The 25,609-nt window shown below is 39.1% G+C and overlaps 1 protein-coding gene across 1 annotated transcript in view; it reads left to right on the top strand.

Moving 5' to 3' along the window:
* The window catches only part of TXLNB (taxilin beta), a 41,274-nt gene that overhangs the window by 1,279 nt on the left and 14,386 nt on the right, over positions 1-25,609 (top strand). Inside the window, exons 2-5 of the mRNA XM_053592827.1 lie at positions 6,262-6,353; positions 12,528-12,698; positions 20,392-20,586; positions 22,320-22,439. Of these exons, the coding sequence (XP_053448802.1) occupies positions 6,262-6,353; positions 12,528-12,698; positions 20,392-20,586; positions 22,320-22,439 (578 nt within the window). The remainder of the gene's footprint in view (positions 1-6,261; positions 6,354-12,527; positions 12,699-20,391; positions 20,587-22,319; positions 22,440-25,609) is intronic.

Below are 25,609 nucleotides of genomic sequence, written 5' to 3'. Positions count from 1 at the left end.
CAAGGGCAGTGAGCATGTATTATTTATTTCTGGAAGGCAGAGGTGTAGAGTGAAAGTTCATGGGTATGGGAGTCAGAACTGGGTCCAAACTCCAATAGCAGATGACCTGTAAGCCCAGAAGTATGTCTACACTCGAGCAGGATACTGTTCATCAGTGAGCAGGTCTATGCAAACTTACCCTCAAAGGCTAAGGGAACTGAAGGTCACAGAAAGGACACTGACAAATCCAAATTTCTCTGAAAGAAATATCTAATAGGGACATACAAACAGAAGTGGGGTCTCGGAGGGCCACAGGACCAGCCCTCCAGAAAGTGTCCTTTGTACAGCCAAGTTTTGGGGTAAAGACACGTGCAGTTGTTCGTGTCTTAGACTTAGCTGAAACTTGTGACCAGTAGGGAGGTTAAATAAGCATCTTTAGGGCTTATCTGTGCGTTGTTTAAAGAGCCTGCCGCAAGACGCCTTCATACACAGGAGTCAAACTTCAATCATCAGGGCGCTTTCACTTCCAGATGGCGTCATTCCTGCCATGCTCAGGCTGTTTTCCTACAGATATCACGGAGGCTTCAAACACATGGCTACAATGCTGTCAGAAGGGCTAAAGGACATGTTCACATAGCATACTTGACCCACTCAGCACAAAAATTAAAATAACTCAGATAATACCTTTCAGTATGTTCAAGTTGCAGAGTCAGCGTTAGAATCACTGGAATGTTTTTGGAACATAGAGAAACAGAGTAGAGTTGTTCTGTGTTACAGAGCAATTTTTTCCTTCTCTGACCAGACATCTCAGGTGGGTGTGCCTCTTTGCGGTAGTCATTATTAAAGTTTCCATAAGACTATATATAAAATCTCATTCCAGAGGTGAACAACTTCAAGGGGAACCAGGTAGGTATTTTTATCTTCCTGAAACTTTTACATAGGAATTTGTGTGTGTACATGTGTGCGTGTGTGTATGTGTGTGTGTTGTATTGAGGGGAAAGATATGAAGAAAGTAGGAGTGAAGCTGGGACGGTGCCTGTGGGTCAAAGGAGTAGGGCTCCGGCCCCATATGCCAGAGGTGGCGGGTTCAAACCCAGCCCTGGCCAAAATCTGCAAAAAAAGAAAGTAGGAGGAAAGTTAAAGATAACCAATTTGGGTTTATATTTTCTCTTCCATGAGTTGTTTCATAATCCATGTTAACCTTACAATGACCAAACACTCAGGATGAAATTTTTAGAGTAAGAAAAATATTTCACCTCTCTGACTCTGCCACTAGCTACAACTTACCAAAATTCAACTGAATGTGTTTAACCAGATCAATATTTGTGAACCAGAGTACCTAGATGGGTCCTCTCAGTAAGGGTGAGGGCTGCTGGTTTTTCTGAGCCTTCCCACTCAACATCATTAGCATATTCTTCTAAATAATATACTGTTTCAGCCACATTATGCATTAAAAACATTTTTAGGCTAACCTAAACATGTAACGACCATTCGAAACTTTAGTTCAGTTGTCTGCAAGGGGCTTTGGCAGACTTCTTAGCTACTTAACAACTAAACAAAATGGCCCCGTGCAATTGCCTCAACCAGTTGTTTTCAAACTTAAGTGTGCAGAATCAACTTAGAATCAACTGCAGAATTTCCCATAAATGCTGTTCCTGAGCCCCCATACATAGATATTGGTCTGGAATGAGGCCGAGGCACCTGGGTAATTTTGACCCAAACCAATCGTGAAAGTAAGGGTTCTGATGCGGCAACGTGCTTCAGACATTCCTTTGGAGAAAATATGACATTCTGGCTGTGGTTTTCTTTTATAATCTATTTGGATCTTTTGTTGAAATTTAATAAGTTGTTCAATCTGTTCTTGAAGATATATCTTTAGATTTTGTTTATGTACTTGTCCAAAGATGTCTTTAATTATTGTATTATTAGGTACTATTTGCTTTTTTGGTATGTTTGAGATGCTGAAGGGTTTTGACCCTCTAATCCAAACATTTCCAAGGTGTGTAATTTGGAATATCTAAAATTTTAGACAAAGTTAAGTAGTTTATTTACTACCAGAATTTTCTTCATACATATATTTGTGTGTGTGTGTGTATACACACATGTGCATATACACATATCCATACATATGGGGGGTGTATATATACAGGGAAAATCCTAAATAATGAAATTTCAGATAAACAATTTCTTTACTGCCAAAATTCTCTGATCTTATAGTGTGTGTGTGTGTGTGTATGTGTGTACAGTCATATATATAGAAGGCACCAAAAAAATATACAAATTTTAAAAAGGGAAAAAACTGTATTAAAATTGTAATACCCAACTCACATTTGACTTTTGCAATTATAAGAGGTGCTCAAAGGTGACTTGTATTTATCTTTTGTTATTGGAATATATTGAATATTACAACTTTAATACAGCTTTTTCCTTTCTTAAAATGAATATACATTTTTTGAAACCCTGTGTATATGTATATGTGTATATGTGTGTATATATTCACACACACACACACACTAAAAATCTCAAATAATGAATGACATAGTTTTCATTATTCCCTAAAGTTTTTAGACCAATGAGACTCCTTTTCACAGTATGGTTTGAGTATTTGGGTAAAGGCTGCATACTCTCCCATAATCAATATGCTTTATGCTAGAGCCAGGTGGGGTAACATCTTAAAACCTCTTTAGTTGGTAGATTCCCTTTCTTTCTTCTTGGTATTCTTTTTGAAAGAAACAAAACCAGATTTCCCACTGTGCAGCATCATGGCCTGGTCTGTTAACACCTGAAGTATCCTCCTTGCTCCTCCCACCGCCATCCCCCAGGCTCATAAGTGTCTTATTAATCACTTTACTAATCATGTCTTTGGCAACATTATGTGGGCTGCACAGGCACCACATAATAATAATAAGCACAAAACATTGATAAAATATAATATACCTTTTGATTTTTAAGCTGTAACTGAATGAACAGGAAATCATAGATTTGAAACATTAAGCCTGGGAGAAAAACAAAGCTGATCTGCAGAGCCATTCTGAGTTCAACCTCCATCTAGTCAACCTATTAATTTTATAGACATGGAAATTGAAGCCCAGAGAGTTTAAGTTTACTAAAAAAGGTTATTCAACCAGTTGAGGTGATTGCAAGATTAGTCATAAAGGGGCAGACTGGTGTGACCGACATCCCAGGATCAAGGTGTACAGAAGAAAGCAGCAAGTTGGCTGAGAAGCGTTAAGCTCAGTTGCTGGATTTTGTCTTTCCAGGTACAGATGAGTTTCAGTTGCACCATCTGAAAGCCCCCTGACTAGGATGTTAGTATTCTGAAATGTCTCTAGACACCCATTTAATTTTGGAAAAGAAAAAGCACAGTTTTGAACACATTAAATCTACATAAATTATCACCAAACTTAGTATAAACAAACTCATCATTACTCTGCTGATTTGAGAAAAATGCTGGTCCACATTTCTGTGGCTGGTTTAGTTGCCTTTTAATTTAAGGTTTTAATTTCTTTCATGTGAAAATAACTCCTTTGTGTTCTGATACAACTGTGCCAATGACCATGGCCATGTGTAACACTGTTGCTCTTGCTGCACTGGGGGTGGGGGCGGGAGGGGGTGCGTAGATTTCCTACCGAAGGGAGCATTTGGCAGTGTGGTGGCCACATGAGCACCATATGACTTCCCCGGCTTTAATGGGGAAGAAATGAAGCTTTGCTTTGGAATGAGACAGTAGAGAGAAGGCAAGAGATCTCCTGATAAAATGTCCCTGAATAAAGTCAGTTTTTCCCCTCGTGTTTGACACTGTCACCAAATGACCCCGTGTCCATGGAGATGTAATCATAGCCTTTCTTAGAAGATGAGCACGTCTCTGTCTATGCCCCTTTCCTGTGACTGTGCCACACAGCACCCCAGTCCAACAAAACCAATGGAAACTTAAAATGTAGGTTTCTGATGTCACGAATCTGGGAGTTCTGTGCATGTTTGTCTCCAATTTCTTGGATTTTTTTTATTAAAGGGAGAAATAATTTTTGAAGGCATAGGGATACATCTGAACCTTAATACCTTCTACAAAATAACAGACAATTAGAGCAAAAGAGACTTTAGTGAGTGCTAAGATTAAAAAATAAAACAAAACTCACAGTTACAGGAAACAACGCCCAAGCAGACCTAATGTGGGAAGACAGAGAACCAGGGGACTCACTCAGTTGTTTCTCTCTCCCTCAACAAGACACACACTCACACTGCGAGGTGGCCTGGCATACATTAAATGCCAGAGGTAAGAGAAAGACCTGCCTTTCCTCCAGTCCGTGACAGAGCAGTGTTCAGGACAGTGCTCCTTTGATTCACATGATACCAGTTTGGTTAGTTGGCATTTACCGAGCACTTGCCCTGATCCAGACACTGGGTGGGGTCCTGAGCCAAGACTGATCAAGATCACAGTCTCTTGCCTTTGACGGATGATGCTCTAACTCAAGACAGTGGCCTTCATGAGGGCACCTCCCTCAACTGAAGACAATGGTGAAGGGCCAGTCTGACCAATGCAAATCCATCCCTGCTGCCAGAGGAATGATTAGAAGCAGATGCCTGGCAGGGGCGGGCAGCAGTGATTGTCAACTGCAAAGGTCAGCACGTTATGCTGCAGCCCATAATTGCAGAGCTGGGAGGGCCCAACTCACACCCACCTTCCCCCTACTTGAGGCCATGTCACTACTCTGAACTGACTCACGGGGCAAAGACAGACTAACTGTCAGAAATAAGGTCATTTAAAGAAAAAAAAAGTTTTATTCCTCTAGGTTTCCCTGGCATCAAAGTATCACGTGGGAGCAGAGTGACTCAGAACAAGTAGACTAGCCTGGGGTTTAAGCAGAGACTCTGCCAGCACTAATCGTGTAACTTTGGACTTCTCTGGGCCTTCAATACTTCATCTGTACAATTAACTGATGGATGCTCTTTGAAGTTCCCTCTAGACCTAAAATTCTTTGATTCCACGGAAGGTTGCCAGATTTAGCAAATAAAAATACAAGATACCCAGTATAATTTGAATTTCAGGTAAATAACAAATAATGTTTTAGTATGTATATGTCCTGTGCTCAATAGTTTATCTGGAAACCTTAACCCCATGATACGTCTCCCTGTTTAGGATGAAAGAGACTATTCTAGCCAAGGGGAAGTGTCTGTTCTTGGAGGAAAGGTTGTCAAAGTTGTTAATATTCTTAAGCAGAAGCAGGAAACGAGCTCTATAGTGTGGCTTTCTCTCCCTACTTCGATTCAACAGCACGGTTTTCCAGATAGGTGAGGTGAGGACACCTCGACAGTACTGTTTGAAAACAGAATTAGAGGTAAGCACAGGCCTGAGCATCCCACTCTCCCTCCAGACACTCAGCCCTACAGTTAATTGAAGACAAGATTTCCAGACACCTGCAGGAAGGCACATGGGCCCTTTGAGCTGAACAGTACAAAAGGAAGAATCATGGAGAAAGAAAGAACCTGATGCTCCTTGTTAAATAATCATGAACAGATGAATTTTTAAAGATGGCATAAACTCCAAGTGGGAACAGAAAATGAAATGCTATCAGGGATTAAGGCTTGTTTGAGAGAGAGGAAGGCCCAAGGAGGCTGAGTCCACCATCATGTCACAGAGGCCTGTGGATAGGCCCTCGATTTTCCTTCTTTTTTGATTGTATTCTCTGTTTGGTAAGAAATACGATCAGTTATTCCCATCTAAACCTCATAGAATGGGCTTACATGTAGAAAAGAGAGAATTGGTTCTCCCAAAAAAGAAATACCACAAGAAAAAAAATAGGAAAAAAAAAATGGGCAGAGTATACTGTCACATTCCTCTGCTTTGGGCTGGAATCCTAGCAAGTCCACGTATCAACACTGGCCATGTCATACTACTCAGAAATTTCGATGGACTATTTTTCTTCTTTTTTGTTAATTATGGTGGGAAAATGCATAATTTATTCTTTCATAAATAAAATATTTTGATTATTTAGAAACAGAGGGGAAGTAATAAGAACGGACGCTTGGGACTACTGTTATAGTAAACATTTACTGAGAGACTACCATGAACCTGACACTGAACTACACATTTTCACAGACTTCTCAGCTAATCCTCACTTCCTTTGTAAAACAGATGTCATCCTTTTTAAGAAAATTCTGTCTGAGAGGTTAGTAGCTTGGCCCAAGTTTGGTAGTAATTAGCAAGTGGTTAATCTGAGACTTCAGCCATCACCATTTGCAAGTTCAACACTTATTTTTCAAATGTCTTTTTTTTTTTTTAAGGTAAAGAAGCCAGTCTGCTGATGCAAAATCTGAACAAGTTGGAAACACCTGAAGAAAAGCTTGATTTTTTATTCAAGAAGTATGCTGAACTGGTAAGATTTTTTTTTGATTAGTTCTCTTTGTCAGAAAGATTTAGGCTGAGAAAGGGAGACTTAGTTTTAATGTACATCATTATAGACCTCAGCTGGTGACCTCAAACAAGCCCAAGCTGCAATTTATAAAAGAAGAATTTTTTAAGGAAAAGGAAAGCTAAAAAATGACAGCAAAAGAAAGGCAGAGGTTAGAATTGGAGTTGACGCCACCTTCAATTATGTACGTAATTTGGGGGATGGGAGAGTGAAGTATAGATGATTGAATTGTGGATATTTTGAAATTCTCTTTGCTTTGCAATAAAATAGAAATACACTTGACATAACAATAAATCTTCAAACTTTCATTCAGTTCTCATGCCCAAGTTTTCTGAGACATACAAAGGTGGAAATGAAAGAGGGTGAGTCAATGCCACCCTTCGCATACGCACATTCTCATCTGGCCTGGCCCACGTTTGTGTTTATTCTCGTGATCCACATCCTATCCTATTTCACGTAGATTCCAGATGCTCCCCATGCAGCCTCCCTCTCAATCAATTAGGGCCACTGAGAGCAATGACAGCCACTCCCAGCCATCAGGGGATGTTTGAAGTGGATTGTCTCCTCACCAGCGCTCTAGAATGGGCCAGTTGAAGAAAAGGAGAAGGCTCAGTGAGACCAGCATCTCTAGTTTCAATACATCTTCACAAACACCTACTGATCTGAGAATGAACCAAAAATAGTGACGTCTGAGCCAATCCTGCAGATTTTAAGACCCACAGATTATGAGACCCACAGCGGACAGGCCAGCGTTTTCTGGGAGGGAGGAAAGGGAGGCGATGGCCTCTTTCAATTCTGCTCCTTTTCTTGAAGAAATGTCTTTCACTTGCTTACTGCACTAGAGAACAAATGACAGGAAAATGAAGCTGAAGACTACACATAGCAAAAACAATCCTTCAAGTAGCAGGTTGAACTTCCCCCCAATAGCCCATTTATCATCATAGCTAAAGAAGCTTAAACCTTGGAGTCTCTCACTTGCAGGGCCCTCTCTGAGGCCTGGACCTAACTCTCTTTTTTATTTTCTTTTTAAAGAGGGCCTCTAATTTTTTTAAAAGAGACCCACAAACCCTTCATCCCTATTGTATGGAGTAGACTGTTGTGAGTGCCTGTTTTCTTTATTTTTCACTCTGACTTTAGTCCTGTGATCTTTATCTATTCTTTCCTTCCACCTTGACACAGCCCATTATGCTGAATTGTCATGCAATAGACTCAGAAAATCCTGAAACTCTAAGTGACTGGCTAATTGCTTAACTCTGCCAACAGTACTTTTTAATTACTTTTTAACCACACAAGACATATCATGATGATATAAGAAGGCTGAATACATAAACAAAAATATCTCTAATCTCATCTAAAACATAAACTTTGCTTTATGCATTTTTCCAGTTCTAGTGTATATGTAGGGAAAATTTTTTATTATAATTACAGTCATAAGGTACACATAAATGGGCATCAGATTTTTTTTTTACTTATATGACAGACATTATCCCATGTATTTATAGTCTTTGTAATTATATTTTGTAAAAATTGTGTTATACTCCATCAAGTGGCTTTATCTACAGAGTTACTGATTTGGAGACATTTAGAGTCCTCTCGCTGCTTTGCTTTGCCAAACATTGCTGCAATGAACATCATCGTGTATTATATGTGTTCCTTCTCCTTTGTTTTTATGGTTTTGAGAAAAATTCTAGAAATGAGATTACTAAATCAAACAAGATGAGTGCTTTTTGGTTTTAAAGCTTATGACCACATTGCTTTCCAAAAGAATGGTAGAGATTTATAAAACAAATATCAGTGTATCAATTTTATTGCAACTTGTATAGCATTGGCCAGTAACAATTTCAATGCCATGAAATGTTAGTTTTCAAAAATGACATCCCTTCCCCAAATTTGATCCCCCCCTTACCTTTCCATCCCATTCTTTCCTACCATCCTTGCTGTTTTAAGTATATTTCATGTCATTTTTCCTTTGCCCCTAAATGGCCATTCACATTTAGTTTCCAGTGCTATGTTCAACACTTGACTGGACTGGGCAGCATTCTAGACTAGCACAGGAAGCTTTTTACAATGCTGTAGTCCCACAACAGCACATTGGAGAAGAATTGTTTCTCCAGTCTGACCAAGACTTTCTCCGGGAGCTGGGGCTATTTCACCTGGGCTCAGGGAACACTTTGCACCTACTCAATCTCCTAGCCACGCATTCACCCCAGCAGAGGTTAACTTTTTAGAGACCCTACTCAATTCAAGCCTTACCTGCTATACTTTAGCATTTGTATCACCCCCTATAAAAAAAGCTTTCAAACCCAAAAGATCATTCTAGAAAAGATGAACAGGAGAAAATTGAGCCAAAAAACCTATTACATTTCCTTTTCAGAAAAGAAAAATTATGGAGAATTTTAATTTTTTCGCTTGGAGACTAAAGCCTATTTCCTTGCCCACTGATTTGGATATTAATATAGAAATTGTCTGAAATATAAGCGTTCACATGGAATAAATCATCAAATCCAAAGCTGTGAATCAAACTGCCTCTCCAGCTCACTCATCCTTACAGTCTGAATCCTGTAATACTATCTGTCATTATATGCATTAATAAATAAGGATACCTCATAATTAAATTAAGACATAGTCTGGGAGAAATACTTTTTGTAAATTTCCTCAATTTTTACATAATTAAAACAACATCAATAATACGATTTTAATTTCACACTTGGCATTAATTTTACTTTTTTAACTTGGTAAAAATGAAGGAAAGAACAAGAGAAATTGCAGATACATGTATAGACCCTTTATGCCTGTTACAACCGTACAGAGGACCCCAGGCCTGCATGAATTGTTAAATGGCAGAGCCAGCCTTCGAGTGAAGTTGACTCAGTTGCAATATGTTTGCTTTCATTTTTTTTAATTAAATCGTATCTGTGTACATTAATGCAATCATAGGGTACAATGTGCTGGTTTTATATACAATTTGAAATATATTCATTAAACTGGTTAACATAGCCTTCACTGCATTTTCTTAGTTATTGTGTTAAGACATTTATATTCTACACCTAGTAAATCTAACATGTACCCTTGTAAAATGCACTGTAGGTGTGGTCCCACCAATTACCCTTCCTCCACCCAGCCTTGTTTTATGTATTCTCATGCTAAACTCCTGTTCATAAGATAAATGTGGTCCAGCTGGGCACAGTGGTTCATATCTATACTCCTAGCAGTCTGGGAGGCCAACTGGTTAACCTCCCCTCCCTCTCCTCTGTCCCCTTCTTCTTGGTTTAATATAGTAGGGCTGAGTACATTGGATACTTTTTCTTCCATTCTTGAGATACTTTGCCAAGAAGAATATGTTTTTTAAGAAAATCCACGCATTCATGTGCATTCATGTGGACTGGAAGCATTTGAACAAAATTCTCCACATGCTAAAAAAAAAAAAGAAAGCTAAAAGTTTTTATTTTAGAGCAAAGAGAGGTAGACCTATATGAATTATAAATTTGCATGATCTTGCAGTAAAGCTAAAACACTGAGTGGCCAGTGAGCAAGCACAGATCTTCTTTCTCCCAACTTTAGGCTTTCCTGTGTACCCAGAGAGCCTCACAGTGCAGTGTTCCCCAAACAGGGGTCAACAGGCATGTTTGTCTGGAGGTATGAGTGGCCATCACAATTGGGCAGCACTATAGCTTATCATGGGTAGGGCCCAGAAATGGTACTAAACAGTCTACAATGCACAGGGCAGTGCCTATAACAAAAATTATCTGGTCTACAGTGTCACTAGTGCTGAGGCCAAGATGCCCAGTCGGGGGTGCCCAACCTTTGGGCTGCACTGTGCTGCCTTGGACGGAGAGTTGTCTCAGACCATATGTTAAATATATAAATGCTAACAAAGCTGATGAGCAAAAAAAGAAGAAAAGGCCCATGCATAATTTTTGTGATATCTGGTAACAGGGTTAAGCAGAAAGTCCTCACATGTCTGATGTGGCCCAGAGGCTGGGCACCCCTGGATGGCTGCAAAAATAATACCAGTATTTAAACTTCAAGAAAGAACAATAGATCATTTAAAATCCAAATTTAAGCATAAGAAATTTCACCCCTATCTAACAACTATGGTTCAAAAGGAAAGGATCACATCTATCTCTTTTTCTTTTTTTGTTTTTTAAAACCAAGTCTTACTCTCTTGCCCCAGGCTAGAGTGCCATGGCATCAGCCTAGCTCACAGGAAAATCAAACTCCTGGGTTCAAGCGATCCTCCTGCCTCACCCTCCAAGTAACAGGGACTATAGGCTCTTGCCACAACACCTGGCTAATTTTTCTAGTTTTAGTGGAGACGGGGGTCTCACTCTTGCTGAGGCTGGTCTCAAACTCCTGAGCTCAAGCAATCCACCCGCGTTGGCCTCCCAGAGTGCTAAGATTATAGATATGACCCACTGTGCCCACCTGGACCACATTTATCTTATGAACAGGAGTTTAGCATGAAAATACATAAAACAAAATATCATCGATTTTGCAAGGAGGATATCAATGTCAATATTTTTAGTAGCATAGGTCTTGTTTTTTCCAATGCTAATTCCCACTAATAAGTAGAGTTTTCATACAAATATGAAGATAAACTATCATAGATACATATCCTTACTTTATTCTGACAAGGGTTTACAATGGTTATCTCATGTGGCAGAACAGGGGGTGGGGGGTAAGAAAAGGAGTGAAATGAGATGTGAACTGAAGAAAATGTGCCAGTCCTGTTCATCTGGCTCAAAAAGAACAAATGCTTTTTCAACACAGGGAAACTGAGACCCGTGCCAGGACTCATGTCTCATGTGGCATGTGTATCAGGCTCTAGGAGGCACCAGGAGCTCCTGGAGCCCAGAAGCACCCAGGGACTTCCCAGGATTTTCCTCCCCATTTGCCAAAAAGCTCATTATTCGAACTACCTGCCTGGCTTAAGTAACATCAAGCACTAAGGAAGCTGAGTCCAGGAGAAGAAATAGCTCTGGACAGAGGGGCTGCTGCTTGAATGCAGCCACACTGATGGTCAGCCTGAGATTGATGCTCCTGGACTCCACTAGTCCCTCTCCCCAGAGGCTTTGGAGGTTGATCCTCGTGATCCCTCCCCTAGCTCTAGAATCCCTTAATAACTCTGCCAGATTTAACAAATAAAAATACACTCAGTTAAGTTTACACTTCAGATAAACAACAGATAATTCTTTAGTAAAAATGTATCCCATGAAATATGTGGGATATACTTACACACAAAAAAAAATGATTCCTTATTTATCTGGTGTCCTGCATTTTACCTGGCAATGCTACCCTAGAACTTGAGCATCCTGAGATGGAAAGCACAGCAGTAAGGTGGTTTCATTTTCCACACCACCCCCCATGTGCTACTTCTGTTGTGCCTGCCGGAGGAATGTGAGAAGAGTTCCTGGGCTCGGCAGAAACCAGCATCGTGATTTATTCTCTACAAGCACCGAGGAGTGGCAGTGGGCGGGGTGCAGGGCACGTTACAGATATTTGCCATTCGTGCTGCTGAGTTATGCAGTGGCTATTTCTGATATTTTGGTGAAAACCCATCAGTGCTGAGGTAATGGAAGGGTACTTCTTCTCTCCTCCTTCCCCACACTCAAACAATCCAAACCAGAACCCAAAATTATAAAGAAGAGGACTTCATCTTCCATTTGCCCGGAGGCTGCTTTTCTTTTTCCTACTTTTAAACACAGTGCTATCTGCTTGCTATTTATACAGAAATAAAATAGAACCCAAGCAGACTGTTGACTATTGCCTTGCCACAACATATTTTCATGAATTCTGACAATTTATAAATTCCGAGACATCCTTTTCAATATTGGCTGGCATTGTTAGACAGATTCAAGAAAACTATTTACAGACCACCCCAAAAACTGAAGAAAAGATTAATGATAATAATAATGAAAACCTATACATATTATGCTCTAAAAACTATCTGCTAGCACTACAAAGGTGACATTCGTGAAGTTCATCTACTTCCAGCGGGACAGATCATAGCAAAATAATAATAATGATAATAAAAAGTGTCCGAAGGATGCTTGAATGATCTTTAGATGTTGCATCTTTTCTGTCAACTCCAAAAGAGACTGTCGCCATTTTCTTTCACGTTTGTACCCCTCTGTCTAGCTGGATGAACATCACACTGAGCAAAAGAAGCTAAAGCTCCTACAAAAGAAACAGGTACAAACCCAAAAGGAAAAGGACCAGTTACGAGGTGAACACAGCAGAGCTATCCTCGCTCGGAGCAAACTGGAAAGTCTGTGCCGGGAGCTGCAGAGGCACAACAAGACGCTCAAGGTATGTGTCTCCCTGGTTCAAAACCACACACATCCTTGCACGGTGCGTGGACACAGGACTCTGTGACTGGTGAAAAGAACTTGAGCTTTAGAATAGCGAGGCGTAGGTTCAAATACTGGCTCACCACTTGCTTGCAAGGAAGCCAAAATAATTTTTTTTTTTTTTATTGCTGGGGATTCATTGAGGGTACAATAAACCAGATTACACTGATTGCATTTGTTAGGCAAAGTCCCTCTTGCAATCATGTCTTGCCCCCAAAAGGTGTGGCACACACCAAGGCCCCACCCTTCTCCCTCCTTCCCTCTCTCTGCTCTTCCTTTCTCCACCCCTCCCTCCTTCTTTCTCTCTCTGCGGGAGCCAGAATAAATTAAGAGCTTTTGTCCTCATCCCCTCACTGTGTGGTTGGGGGAAAATTAACTGAGGTCCCTTGTACAAGGTGCCCACACAATACCTGATACAGCGCAAGCCCTTCATAAAGTGTGCGCCATGCCCCTTCCCTTTTTATCATGTTGAGTTTGTTTTTAAAGTTCCCGAAGGCCTTCTTTACGATTTATATTCTATAAAGTATGAATTTGTAAAGAGTCCACCTTTTTTGTGTTATAATGAATTCTGCACAACGTGAGATAAATTGGCACGAAGCTAGTTGACACGATTAAGTGAGATTGAGAGCCAGAATGTCAATAGTCATCTTAAAAAAGAAGCTACTGGGGGAAAAAAAATCACTAAAACTCTTCAGACTTAATTATTCAATCTAAAAATAATAGACTGATCACTTCATTCATCCTGCATGAGTTTCATTAATTACAGCATAAGCCCCTAGTAGTGTAGTTAATTTGATTACACACAGACACTAGTTCCATTCAATAAAGCAAGATGCAGGGCTCTCCAAGATAATAGCATATGTGTCCACTTTCCAGCTGAAGATTCTAAAGCTTCTGACAAACAACAATTAATCAGACACCCCTGTTCCTGTGAGGTAGTTATTATTACATGTGTCTAAACGGAGATACTTCAAGAAGCAGAGACATAAAAATTATTGCTGAAGTTTTACAATGAGCTAGGAAGAAAAAAATCAGAAGAAGATAATGGTTTTTGATATCTGGGAAATGTAAGGCCAGTGGGATGAACTCTAAATCTTAAATCACAAGTTTCAGGAGATGGGCCACTGGTATCTCTTCAATGACTGCCCTAGGGACACTCAGAAACTCAGGCTGGACGGGGAGGTGGGGGGGGGAATGGACTCATCATCCTAACCTCAAGATGTATATCCAAGTGATAGTAGTTTGTGTTCACATAAATCTTTTGCCTCTCAGTAATACTACATAGTAATAAAACAAAAATTGACATAGAACACCACAATAAAATGAGTTAACACACACAAAAAAATTAAATTAGACAGGGTGGGAAAATTTATCAATAAAGAGATTTAAAGAGTAGCGATCAAAGACAGATGATGGGAGGGGTAGGAGACCTCACAGTAATGTTTACACCCTCAAGTAATGGTTTACAGTATGGGAAATCACATTAAGGACAATTATGATACCAGGAGTTGTACTAAATGCTTTACATGTGTTATTTTATTTAATCTTCACAAAAACCCTATGACGGTTAATACCTCCACTTTCTTGATAAATAAACTGACATCCAGCAATCCAAATCAGTTGTCCAAGATCATGCATATTTTATATATCAAAATCAGGATTCAAATTTGAAATACTTTCCAATTTATTTTCTAATTTTTTCTTTGACCCATGATCATTTAGAAGTATTTTTTTTAATTATTATAGACCCTTACATATGGTCTATCTTGATACTATATGTACTTGGAAAGAATGTCTGCTGTTTAGATGTTGGGTGTAGTGTTCTAAAAGTAACAATTAGCTTTAGATCATTTATGTCTTTATTGAATTTTTGTCTATCAATTCTTGAGAAATGAGTATTAAAAATCTGTTAGCATAATTGCAAAATTGCCTACTTATTTTAATTATATCGACTTTCACTTCGTATATTTTATACACATATACCTCTTTGAAGAACTGGCTATTTTATCATTATGAAATGTCCTTTAGTAATGATCTTTACCTTAATGTTCACATTATCTGATATCAATATATCTACTCCAGTTGCCTTACTCTTATTGTTTGCATGGTATAGCTCTTGTCATCCACGTATTTTCAACCTGGTTATTTAAAGTGCATCCTCTTAAGATATCATATAGCTAGATCTTGCTTCCTTTTACTTTTACAGTATCTGCCTTTTAATTGGAGTATTAGTCCATTAACATTTAATATAATTATTGATGTAATTGGACATATGTGTATCATTTTATTATTTGTTTACTCTTTGCTACCTCTAGTTTCTGTTCTTCTGTTCTTTTCCTGCCATATTTTTTTGTGTTATCTTTAGTAGTTGTCCAAGTGATAATAATATACATTCTTAACACTTCATACTCTATCTGGAGTTAATACTGTATTGTTTCACATAACAGGAGAAACACTGCAACTAAATAGGTCCATTTAATTCCCCAACATTTAAGCTACAATTGTTATATGTAATGTATTTACATACATTTATAAAACCCACAAGACAATTTTATAATTTTTACTTTCAACAATCATATGTATATCTTTAAAAATTAAAGGCAAAAAGACCAGATATATACCATTCCTAACACTTTTTATTCATTCTGAAGCTTCAAGTTTCTGCTTTGTGTCAGCTTAAAGAACTTTCCTTAGTACTTCTTATACGTGTAATACAATTCCGCTGGCAATCAATTCTCTTAGTTGTTTTTTATCCTTATAATGACTTTGTTTTGCTTTTATTGTTGAAGGCTCCATACAGTAGATATAAAATTCTGCATTGATAGGGTTTGTTTGGTGAGGAGCAGTTCTTTTTTTGATCTTATATAAATGTTTTTCTATTTGGAAGTAGAAAAACAAAAAAAAAAAAATGTTCTTCTATATTCTGGCCTTTAAATTTTCTGATGAAAGTCAACAATCATTTGAATTGTTCCCCTGTACCTGATACGCTGTTTTTCCCTGGCTACTTTCAAGGTCCTTCTATTGATCTTTGGTTTGCAGAACTTTGAATACTGTAGCATAGGGGTGGTTTTCTTCATATGGCTTCTATTTGGTATTTGCTAAGCTTTTTGTATCTGTAATTGCATGTCTTTCACCAAATTTGCAATTTTTTCAGCCATTTTTAAAAAATATTTTTTCTGCCCCATTTCTCCCACTCCATGTCTCTCTCTCTATCCTTTACTTCTAAGATTCTACTTCTACTTGTGTTAGATCTGTTGATACTGCCCCACAAGTCTTTAAGTCTCTCTTCATGTCTTTCACCAATCCTTTTAATCTTTTATCTTCAGTTTATATCATTTCTATTGGTCTATCTTCACCTTCACTTATGTTTTTCTCAGTCATTTTCATTACGGTCTAACTCTATCCAGTTACTTTTACATTTCAGATTCTATAAAATTAATTCCAGAATTTTTATTTGGTTGGGTTGGTTTTTGGTTTGTTGTTTGTTTGAAACCGTATCTCACTCTATCACCCAGGCTGGAGTACAATGGCTCTATCATAAATCACTGTAACATCAAACTATTGAGTTTGTTTGTATGTATGACTCATTGAAGAAACAGTTTTAATAAAAAATCAGAAAAGTTAAAATTGCTGAAGGCTACATATAGTAGATATAAAATTCTGCATTGACAGGGTTTATTTGGTGAGGGGCAGTCCTTTTTGGACTACTATAGTCACTAGGAATATAGTCATGTGCCACCACACCCAGCTGATTTTATTTTTATTTTTAGAGATAGGGTCTCACTATGTTGCCTAGGCTAGTTGCAAGCTCTTGGCCTCATGGTAATTCTCCCACCATAGCTTCCCAAAGTGGTGGGATTACAGATGTGAGCCTGTGCACCCAGACCATTTAGTTCTTTTTTATAGATTATTTCTCTCACCTGAAATTTTCTATCTTTTAATTTATTCTGATAATATTTTCTGTTACATCATTGAGCATAGTTATATTATCTGTTTTTCAACTCTTCCTGAGCTAAGTATCCAGCTCATACCTGAAATCCCAGCACTTTGGGAGGCTGAAGCAGGAGGATCACTTAAGCCCAAGATTTTAAGGTCACAGTGAGCAATAATCAGGCCACTGCACCCTAGCCTGGGTGCCAGAGCAAGACCCTGTCTCTAAAATAGTTAAATTAAATAATTAAATTCTTGTCTGCTAATTTCACATCTGGGTTACTGTAGAACAAGCCTCCTCTGTCTTTTGAGAATGAGTCACATTTTCTTGGTTCTTCATATGTCAAGTCCTTGGTGATTGTATTCTGGATGTTGTGATGGTCAATGTTGTACAGAATATGGATTCTACTCTTCCTTGAAGAATTTTAATCATTTTTTTAAGCAGGCAATTAATTTGGTTAGATTTAAACTATACACTTCATCTCTAGGGCAGTAGCTCAAACCTTACTGAAGTTCCTTTTCCCATAGTTAGATTGCTCTGGGTCTAACCTGAACATGTGTGGTTCAAGGTCAGTCAGAGATTTGAGCAGTTACAGAACTTAGAGCTGTACTTATTAATTCACAGAACTTAGAGCTGTACTTCTCTGACTTTGTCCTTCCTGGTGATCTGCCCTCGCCTTTAAGTGGCTATCATTTTCTAGAACTCTGTATTCTCATTCTTCATAAAAAGAGTGCATTTTCTATGAGAGTTTTACCCACCTTATGCTGCTTCCAATTGCAGTCTTCCTATAAGCTAAAAGCTGTAAAAAGGGGGAAATTTATATTATATACAAGTGCCAACTTCCTGCCAGCATCTGTCCAACTTCTTTACTCTCTGGTGCCTGTAAGTCATTTCATCCAGCACTTGCAGTTGTTGTCTGCAGAAGGGTCAACTTGGTATGAGCTTCCTTTCTTGGCCATACAAACAGTCTAAGTAAACCTGAATCTAAAATTCATGTGCTAGGAGCTTGGGAAGATACAGAAAGAAAATGCACAACCAGCTCTTTCCACCACCATAAATTTTAACTTTTATTAAGACTTTCTTCAATGAGTCATACACACATACAACCTCACAGTTGAGGATAATTTAGGAAAAGACCAAAGAAAATCTGATATATGGGCTTGTTTCAACAAAATATTATATATATATTTGAAGCAATAAATCTGAACTTCAAACTCTACTGAAAAAGAACTGCCTGGTAAAACATAGGTAACTGTCTCAGGGAACAGGATTTTCCTTTTTTTAAAAAAAAAAAAAAAAAAAGGTAGTATTTGCTGTCAGACTATCATAGAATTTTAATGTGGAAAGGTCCATAGGAATCATCTAGTCCAAGCTGCTCATATGTCTGTACATAAATGAATAATTCATTGATTCATTAAATAAACATTTACTGAATAGCTATGGATTTTGTACCAAGCACAGCACCAGTTCTATGATGCACAATGATGCTTGCAAATTTTTTTTCTTAGTTATTTCAGACTTTATGCCTCAATCTTATTATGTTCATTTTCACTTTGAATAATGTGGTTGAAAAAGAAAGAAAATTTTACCTCTGACACTGTCCAAATGATTGCAAATTCTTTATCAAATTTTATAAGGTTTGGCTAGATTTATTTTTGTCTCATTGAAAAACAACACAACGTAAAATGCAAGATGCTGTTTTGCAGGCCAGGGTTGTGTCTAAGACGGTTTGAAATGTGTTTAATACCATCTCAACATCTGTATCTTCATTCTGTAGTCAACTTCCAGTGAAAATCTCAAACTTGCTGGGGAGCATGGAGTGTATTTGTTCATAGATGGAATATTTATAAATACAAATGGAACTCAGATCATAGTCTATGGTTCTGATTCCAAACTTGCTTTCATGTATTTGTTCATAGATGGAATATTTAAAAATACAAATGGAACTCAGATCATAGTCTATGCTTCTGATTCCAAACTTGCTGACTTCTAGGCTTAATCGGGAGCCCTAAGGAGACAGCAACTATCATATGTATATTTAGTTTCTCTTAGCTGATGGCCACAACCATTTTTAGTGATACACATATAGTAAGCGTTAGTATACAAAGTTCAGGAAGTAACATCTCACACAGTTAATTCCTTCAGATTAGAAAGTATAATACCCTTGCTATACCTGAGAAGTTGCTGTTCAGTAAAAGTTTATAACATGAACAAATTATAATTCTGCTATCAGAAGTCATATTAAGTTAGAAAATGTATGTAGGGGGTCCTCAAACTACGGCCCGCGGGCGACATGAGGCAGTGTGATTATATTTGTTCCCGTTTTGTTTTTTTACTTCAAAATAAGATATGTGCAGTGTGCATAGGAATTTGTTCATAGTTGTTTTTTTAAACTATAGTCCGGCCCTCCAACAGTCTGAGGGACAGTGAACTGGCCCCCTGTTTAAAAAGTTTGAGGACCCCTGTGTAGAAGAAAGGAGAAATCCAGTGATAAAATATTCCCAGAGCATATGTACATGTTTTCGGTATCAGTTTTTATTTTGATCCCACACTATGCTATCCAAATAAAGATTTGCACAATTATTTCTATTAATATTTCTTTTTAAAAATCCTGTTACATAATTTGAACTTAGTAGGCAATTAAATGCAGTATGATTTATTCTTGCCAACAATGAAGCAGTCTTCATGTTAACAATTGATCAGAACTGAAAGGAATCCTAAAATGTCTGTATCATTTGTCAGCACTGTAAGTATCTCTATCTTTGGTATGATGTAGCAAAATTAAACCCTTTTATTCTAAAAGAATGAGCTGAATAATCATAAAGCAATTCTCAGTATAGATACGGAGGAAATTTGAGCTTATTGTTAGTGGTTAGCAATGAATAGAGAGTTTTGATTTAGGAGAAAAAAGAACAGATATGATATAAAAGTTAATTTCCAATTCTTCAATGTTAACAAAGCAGAAGGGGGAAAATTAGATGTTTCATTTCAGAGTTGAAGAAGAGTTAAAACTTAATATTGCTTTCAGACTCAAAATTTACATTGTACATTTTAATTACCCTATGTAACACCCGTAAGGATTGTTCTTTCAGAAACCCGTAAGGATTGTTCTTCCAGCATATTTGGAAAGATCCATTTTATATTCTTGAACAGTTGTACTTTATCTATAGCTATCTTAGTTTCCTTTTAGCTTTTTGATGAACGTTGTAAGTTTTTTCTCACTTAAGAGAAAGTTCATATTTACTCCACTTGGGTAGTACAATTATGTGGCTAATACACCATGGTTTTTATAAAGGAATGTAAGATCTGTTGTTCTTCTTGTACCAAACCAAAGGAATGGCGATCTGTCTCATCAGTCAGTAAAATTCAGTGGTCTTTCTTCCAGGCCACAACCAAGAGATCAAAACCATGTGATCTCCTGTTTGTTAGAAATCACTGCCGTTCATTCACTCAGCAGGAGACCTGTCATCTCTAAAACAAGCCTATTCATCACCAACTATCAAATTCCAGGCCCTCAGAGCACCTCCTCTGAGTGACCATGTGGTCACAGCTGAAACCTTTGCTCACACATTTATTTTGGGGCTGAGCAACTTTAGCTGTAGAGAACTGAGAAAAAAAAAAAATCCCACACCAATCTCCTTTGGGTGACCTAATCCTTTGTCTGTAAAACAAAGGCACGTTTAAACAAAACCTAACAAAATACGCTGCTCTTTATCCTCAGGAAGAGACGCTTCAGAGGGCACGCGAGGAAGAAGAGAAAAGGAAGGAGATCACAAGTCACTTCCAGGGCACCCTGACGGACATCCAGGCTCAGATTGAGCAGCAGAGCGAGCGAAACATGAAGCTCTGTGAGGAGAACACGGAGCTCGCAGAAAAGCTGAAAAGCATCATCGATCAGTACGAGCTCCGAGAGGAGGTGAGGACCACCCCAGCTCCATGGAAGGCAGCGCCTAGAGGTGGTTCTGGGCTGTGAAGGTGGAGAACTTGGTTAACAAGACACTTGTGGCCAACCTTCTCCACTGATGAATATTTAGGATTGGATTTCTTTTTGAGCCAAAATAAAGACAAAGTTTTACAAAATACCAGATTTCTTCAAAACTGGAATCATTGCAAAGTAAAAGCAATAAATAGAAAGTGGTAGGCTGTGGGCAGTGTTATGCATAAAAACACTATTTTTCAGTCTTTTAAAATCCTCTCTATGCAGCCAAAAACAACTCACTCAGTCCTTCTCAAGAATTGCCATATCATCTAACTTAAGGGTCTGTATTATTGGTTGTATGCCCTACAGCCAATCTTAGTATTAATAATGTCATATTAATAGTAATCGTGATCTTATAACTTATTCAGTGCTTGGTTTGAATCAGGCAATGTGCTTAGTACTCTACAATATGTCATTTAATTGTCTCAATAATCTTATACACTAGATAATATATTCTCCATACTTTATAGATAGGAAGAAGAGGCTACAAGATTAATGTCTTACCCACAGTCACAAAAGCCGAAAGACTTTTCCTTTCAATAGTTCATATTAGAAGAAATATAATGGTCTTTTCTTATCCCAAAATTATATCATAATATTCAACAGAGTCTAAGGCTCTAGATACCACCTCAGGATTTTTATGTCATATTCCTTTCCCCATTCCACCCAAATTTTAAATCTCCATCTTAGAATGTAACATAACGTGGTCAAAATGACTCTGTTGGCAACATGCTAAGATTCTATCAAGAAAAAATTAAAAAAGAACCAATAGCATATGGTCACAGTAGTTAGGTGTATTAAGAAACTCCTCACAGTAAGCCGGAATGCCCGGCTACCAGTTGATCTTGTCAGGAGAATCAACCCTACCCCAGAATAGAAGTTCAGTACAGGAAGAGGGAAGGAATGAAGGGAAAATGCCCATACTCTTCAGAAAGAGCTCAGAAGGGAACAGCCTGGGATACCAGCTGCACAGTCCTAGGAATGGATCCAGGGAAAGCCCAAGAGTAGAATGCCATGCATCCTCTTTCTGATGGAACCTTCCAGTGACCAAGAAGTAATTCACACTGAGATGGAATTGGAAGCTTCTGTTCACCAAGCAAGTCCAGAGGTCAAAAGGTGTGAAGAAGTCTGCACATTTGCATATCAATCCATCTGTGACCCTTGACCTTGTCAGCACTGTCAGAGCAACAGCAGTAGATGTCGCGGAGCTCAGGCCTCTCTCCCAGACCTTAGACCAGATGATGGCGCCCCAGTGCTTTCTCATAACCCTGAACGCAAGAATGTGCAGAATTCATCATGATAAATCATACTAATGTTGTGATTTAAAGTGGTTTTATAAATCAAAAGAGCCAAAATACCAAGTGATAGTCATATAGCCCTTGTGCTGTCTAGCATAATAAATAGCATCATATCTAATAGTTTAACCATGTTGGAAAAATAACGTAGGTGCCTCTTGGCATCCACACTGAACTCTGGCTCCTCCACCTTTTACAGCTACTGTTGTGCAGTACGTCATCTGGGGTGCGGCTTCACCAGTGTATGGCTTTAATATAAAGCCATAAGTGATGCCAACGTAGTGAGCTCTCTCTTTTTTTCTTTGCAAATTTAAAACCTGGAGAATATGTGTTTAAATAAAACAAGGTTTATGTGCATATCTGATCTTTCCACAGCATCTGGACAAAATATTTAAACACAGAGAACTGCAGCAGAAGCTGGTGGACGCGAAGCTGGAGCAGGCGCAGGAAATGATGAAGGAAGCAGAGGAGCGCCACACACGGGAAAGGGAATATGTACGTAGGGCTTCAGTCACTGCCCAAGTCGGGTTTGCCCTGTGTCAGAACCTCCCTGAGAAAGTTGTTTGGATAATGGCCAGAGAGAACTTCCCTGAAGGAGGAAAAGCCTGAGCTGCTTTGGAGAACCAACTTGGCCAGCCCGATGCAAGACGCTTGTCCATGCTATAATAACATAAAATACACTCAGCCATTCAACACATAGTTTGCAAAGTGCCTGCTTTCTGCTAAGCTCTGTGTTCGGTTCTGTGCAGAGGATGGAGAGAGCCATCTCCTTCCATGGAGATTAGAGCCTAAGGGCGGGCAGAGGCAGGGCGGCGGATGAGCAGACAGGAAGGTCTGTTTCAGCTAGTAAGTGGTCACTAGGGAAATAAGAAGGAACAAGAAGGGGACAAAGGAAGACACCTCCTTTAGACTGGGTGACCAGGAAGCCCCCAGAGGGGAGGATGCTTGAGACGAGCTCTGCCAGTTGAGCTGCCACGGGAGCCGCGTCTTCAGCAGCGGCAAAGTCCTTGATGCTGCTTGGCACACTCCAGAGACAAGGGTCAGGGAAGCATGAGCGCGGGGAAAAGGTTTGAAACAGAGTTGCAGAGGTCATCAGGGCCAAATTGTAGCTTTGCAGGGCTTAAACAGTGTTTTGGATTTTAATCTAAATATAATGGAAACGTGCTGGGTAGTTTTAGTGAAGGAAGTGACATGATCTGCTGCGCATCTGTAGAAGATTAATTTGGGTCCTGGGTGGAAAAGGGACTGCAGAGGGACAAGAAAGCAAGAAGACAGGAGGCTCTGACAGCAAACCAGATGACTTATGACGATGACCTGGAGTAGGGAGGTAGCAGCAGAGAAGAGAGGTGGGGACGGATACAGTTGTTTTCAACGGGACCCACCAGGTGACGTTGCAGACCTGAAGCTGGTGACAATGGAGAAAAGAAGTGACTCAAGGATTAGTCAAGGTTAATATGTATACCTGATCTTTCCACAGCATCTGGACAAAATACTTACACACAGTTTGGGGTTTGAAGAAACCCCAGTAAACCCCACTATTCAGTTTCTTCCACCCCAAACCTCACTACTCAGGTTTCTTCAAACCCCCGAAGGGGGTAGTGAGGTTTGGGGTTGAAGAAACTGAGCAGTGGGGTTTACTGATACTTCATTCACCCCAAGCACCCGCCAAAAAGCCATAGGGCCGTTCTACAGAGAATTGAGTCTCAAAGAAGATATGCAACTTGCTTAAGGTCACACATTGCCCAGGGAGCAAGATGTGTTTCAATCCCATGTGCTTCAGTTCCCAGAGCCCAACTCACTGTGACAGTTTGTCATACTCAGAGGTGTGGCTCAGAGGTAGGAGCTAAGCCATGTGTGTTGTTGCTGGGGTGAGAGAGATGTGAGAATAGTCAATGGGTCAATTATTCAAATTTAGCCATTTAACATTTGATCATGAGCTCTCCATTTACCTAAAATCAGACCAACATCAATTGAATTGATTAGAACAGTAATTTTAAAATGACTTTAGTTTTCAAACATGGCAACAAAAAGACAAACTTTGGAGAACACAATCTGGTGGAGATTGGATACTTTCAAAACCAGAATCCCATGTTCTCTTAAGAAAAAGATTAATTTATGAAATCCATCTATAACCGAGCTCACAAAGTAAGAAATAAAACATTTAATAATTATTCAAAACTCAAGAAGGTCGGTACTCTACTGTTGGTGTAATTACCCCGTTAGGTGAAGTATGCTTCTCCTGGGGTGTCAGTGCTTTGGCATATAACACATAAGACGTGAAAGAGGCAGAAACTAGGCGGAGATGCACATGAGAGGTATTGGAGAGCAGATTCAGAATGACTTATTCTTGGCAAGAAACTAGCATACAGCCCAATTCTCCTACCCTGGTTTAGCAAAACAGCATGTTTGAGTCAAAGAGACATGGCTTCCCTCAGTTCTTCCAACTGGCCACCTACTGGGGTTGCAGCTGGCAAGCCGTTTTGAGAGTGAGGAGAAACCAAGTCCACCTGAGTGGAATGGACCGCACCTGTCAGGGACAACCCACCACAGTAGGGCTGTGCAGCTGGCTCACGAAAGCAGGTGCTGGGCACACCCCTGAGTGACCAGAGGAGGCGCTGTAGGGCTCTACTCTGCAGCGGCTACTCCCAGACCGCTCAGGGGACCAGTCAGGTGTGCTACTGGGAGAATTAATCTTCACTGCCCCTTGGGAGGCGCTGAGGAGCAAATATAACCCATCCTACAAATGGAGAGAGGTTGAGCCAAAGGAAAAGGACTAACTTGAAAAAGGAAAAAGATGCCTTCAAGTGGTCAAAAGTAATGATTTTTTTTCTTTTGGTTCTGATGCCATATGCAATTGATAGACCTCATGGATATATTTTACAATAGGTATAAACAAAAAGAAGAAAATTTAAATCAGTGTATCTTCAAATACAATAGAAACTTCTTAAATCTTGACCACTAGGCTGACTAACCAGATGGATCCCTGATATTCATCATCCTCTCCATAAAACACACTGACCCTCCCACAGCTTGCCAACTCTGGCATCTACAAGCCACGCTCCAGGGTGGCCACATGTATTTGCCCCAGTTCAGTAAGATGCAGCTCACCAAGAATCAGCTCTTTTCTTTCCAGTAATACTTGCTTTTGTATCATGTAAATCAACAGAATGATGACATAAACTGATGAAATACAACTATGAAAAGAAAGACTAGTTTCTTTGAAAACTATGTTTAATGCTGTGAAAGACCAAATGCAAGCAAATAGCAAAAACAATAGTCATCAAACTAGATGGGTGAGTGGTTGTTAAAGACTGGGGGGAAAGTGGAAAACTAGAGAATTATCCCATCAAGCTGATTTACAAGTATTTTTTAGGTTCTGGCACTACTGGCAAACACACATACCCAACAACATAGAAATCTTATATAGCACATTATGGACATGATTGAAAAATAAAATACAACTCTGAACTCCAAGCAGAAGATCCATACCCAAAACAAAGACCACAGCCCTACATCAAAAACTGATAAATAAGTGAACATTCATCTTAAGTTAAAATTACATGTTTTAAATATGTGTGCCTCTTTATACCTAAATCAGCTTTTCAATTTCACCCACGAGCTCCTGGAGGGCAGGATTTCGAATACATCAAACTTCCAACCCAGGG

This window comes from Nycticebus coucang, chromosome 5 (assembly GCF_027406575.1).
Source record: "Nycticebus coucang isolate mNycCou1 chromosome 5, mNycCou1.pri, whole genome shotgun sequence".
Taxonomy (NCBI): Eukaryota; Metazoa; Chordata; class Mammalia; order Primates; family Lorisidae; genus Nycticebus; species Nycticebus coucang.
The sequence above is the reverse complement of the archived record's forward strand: the minus strand, read 5'-3'. Positions and strand labels throughout refer to the sequence as shown.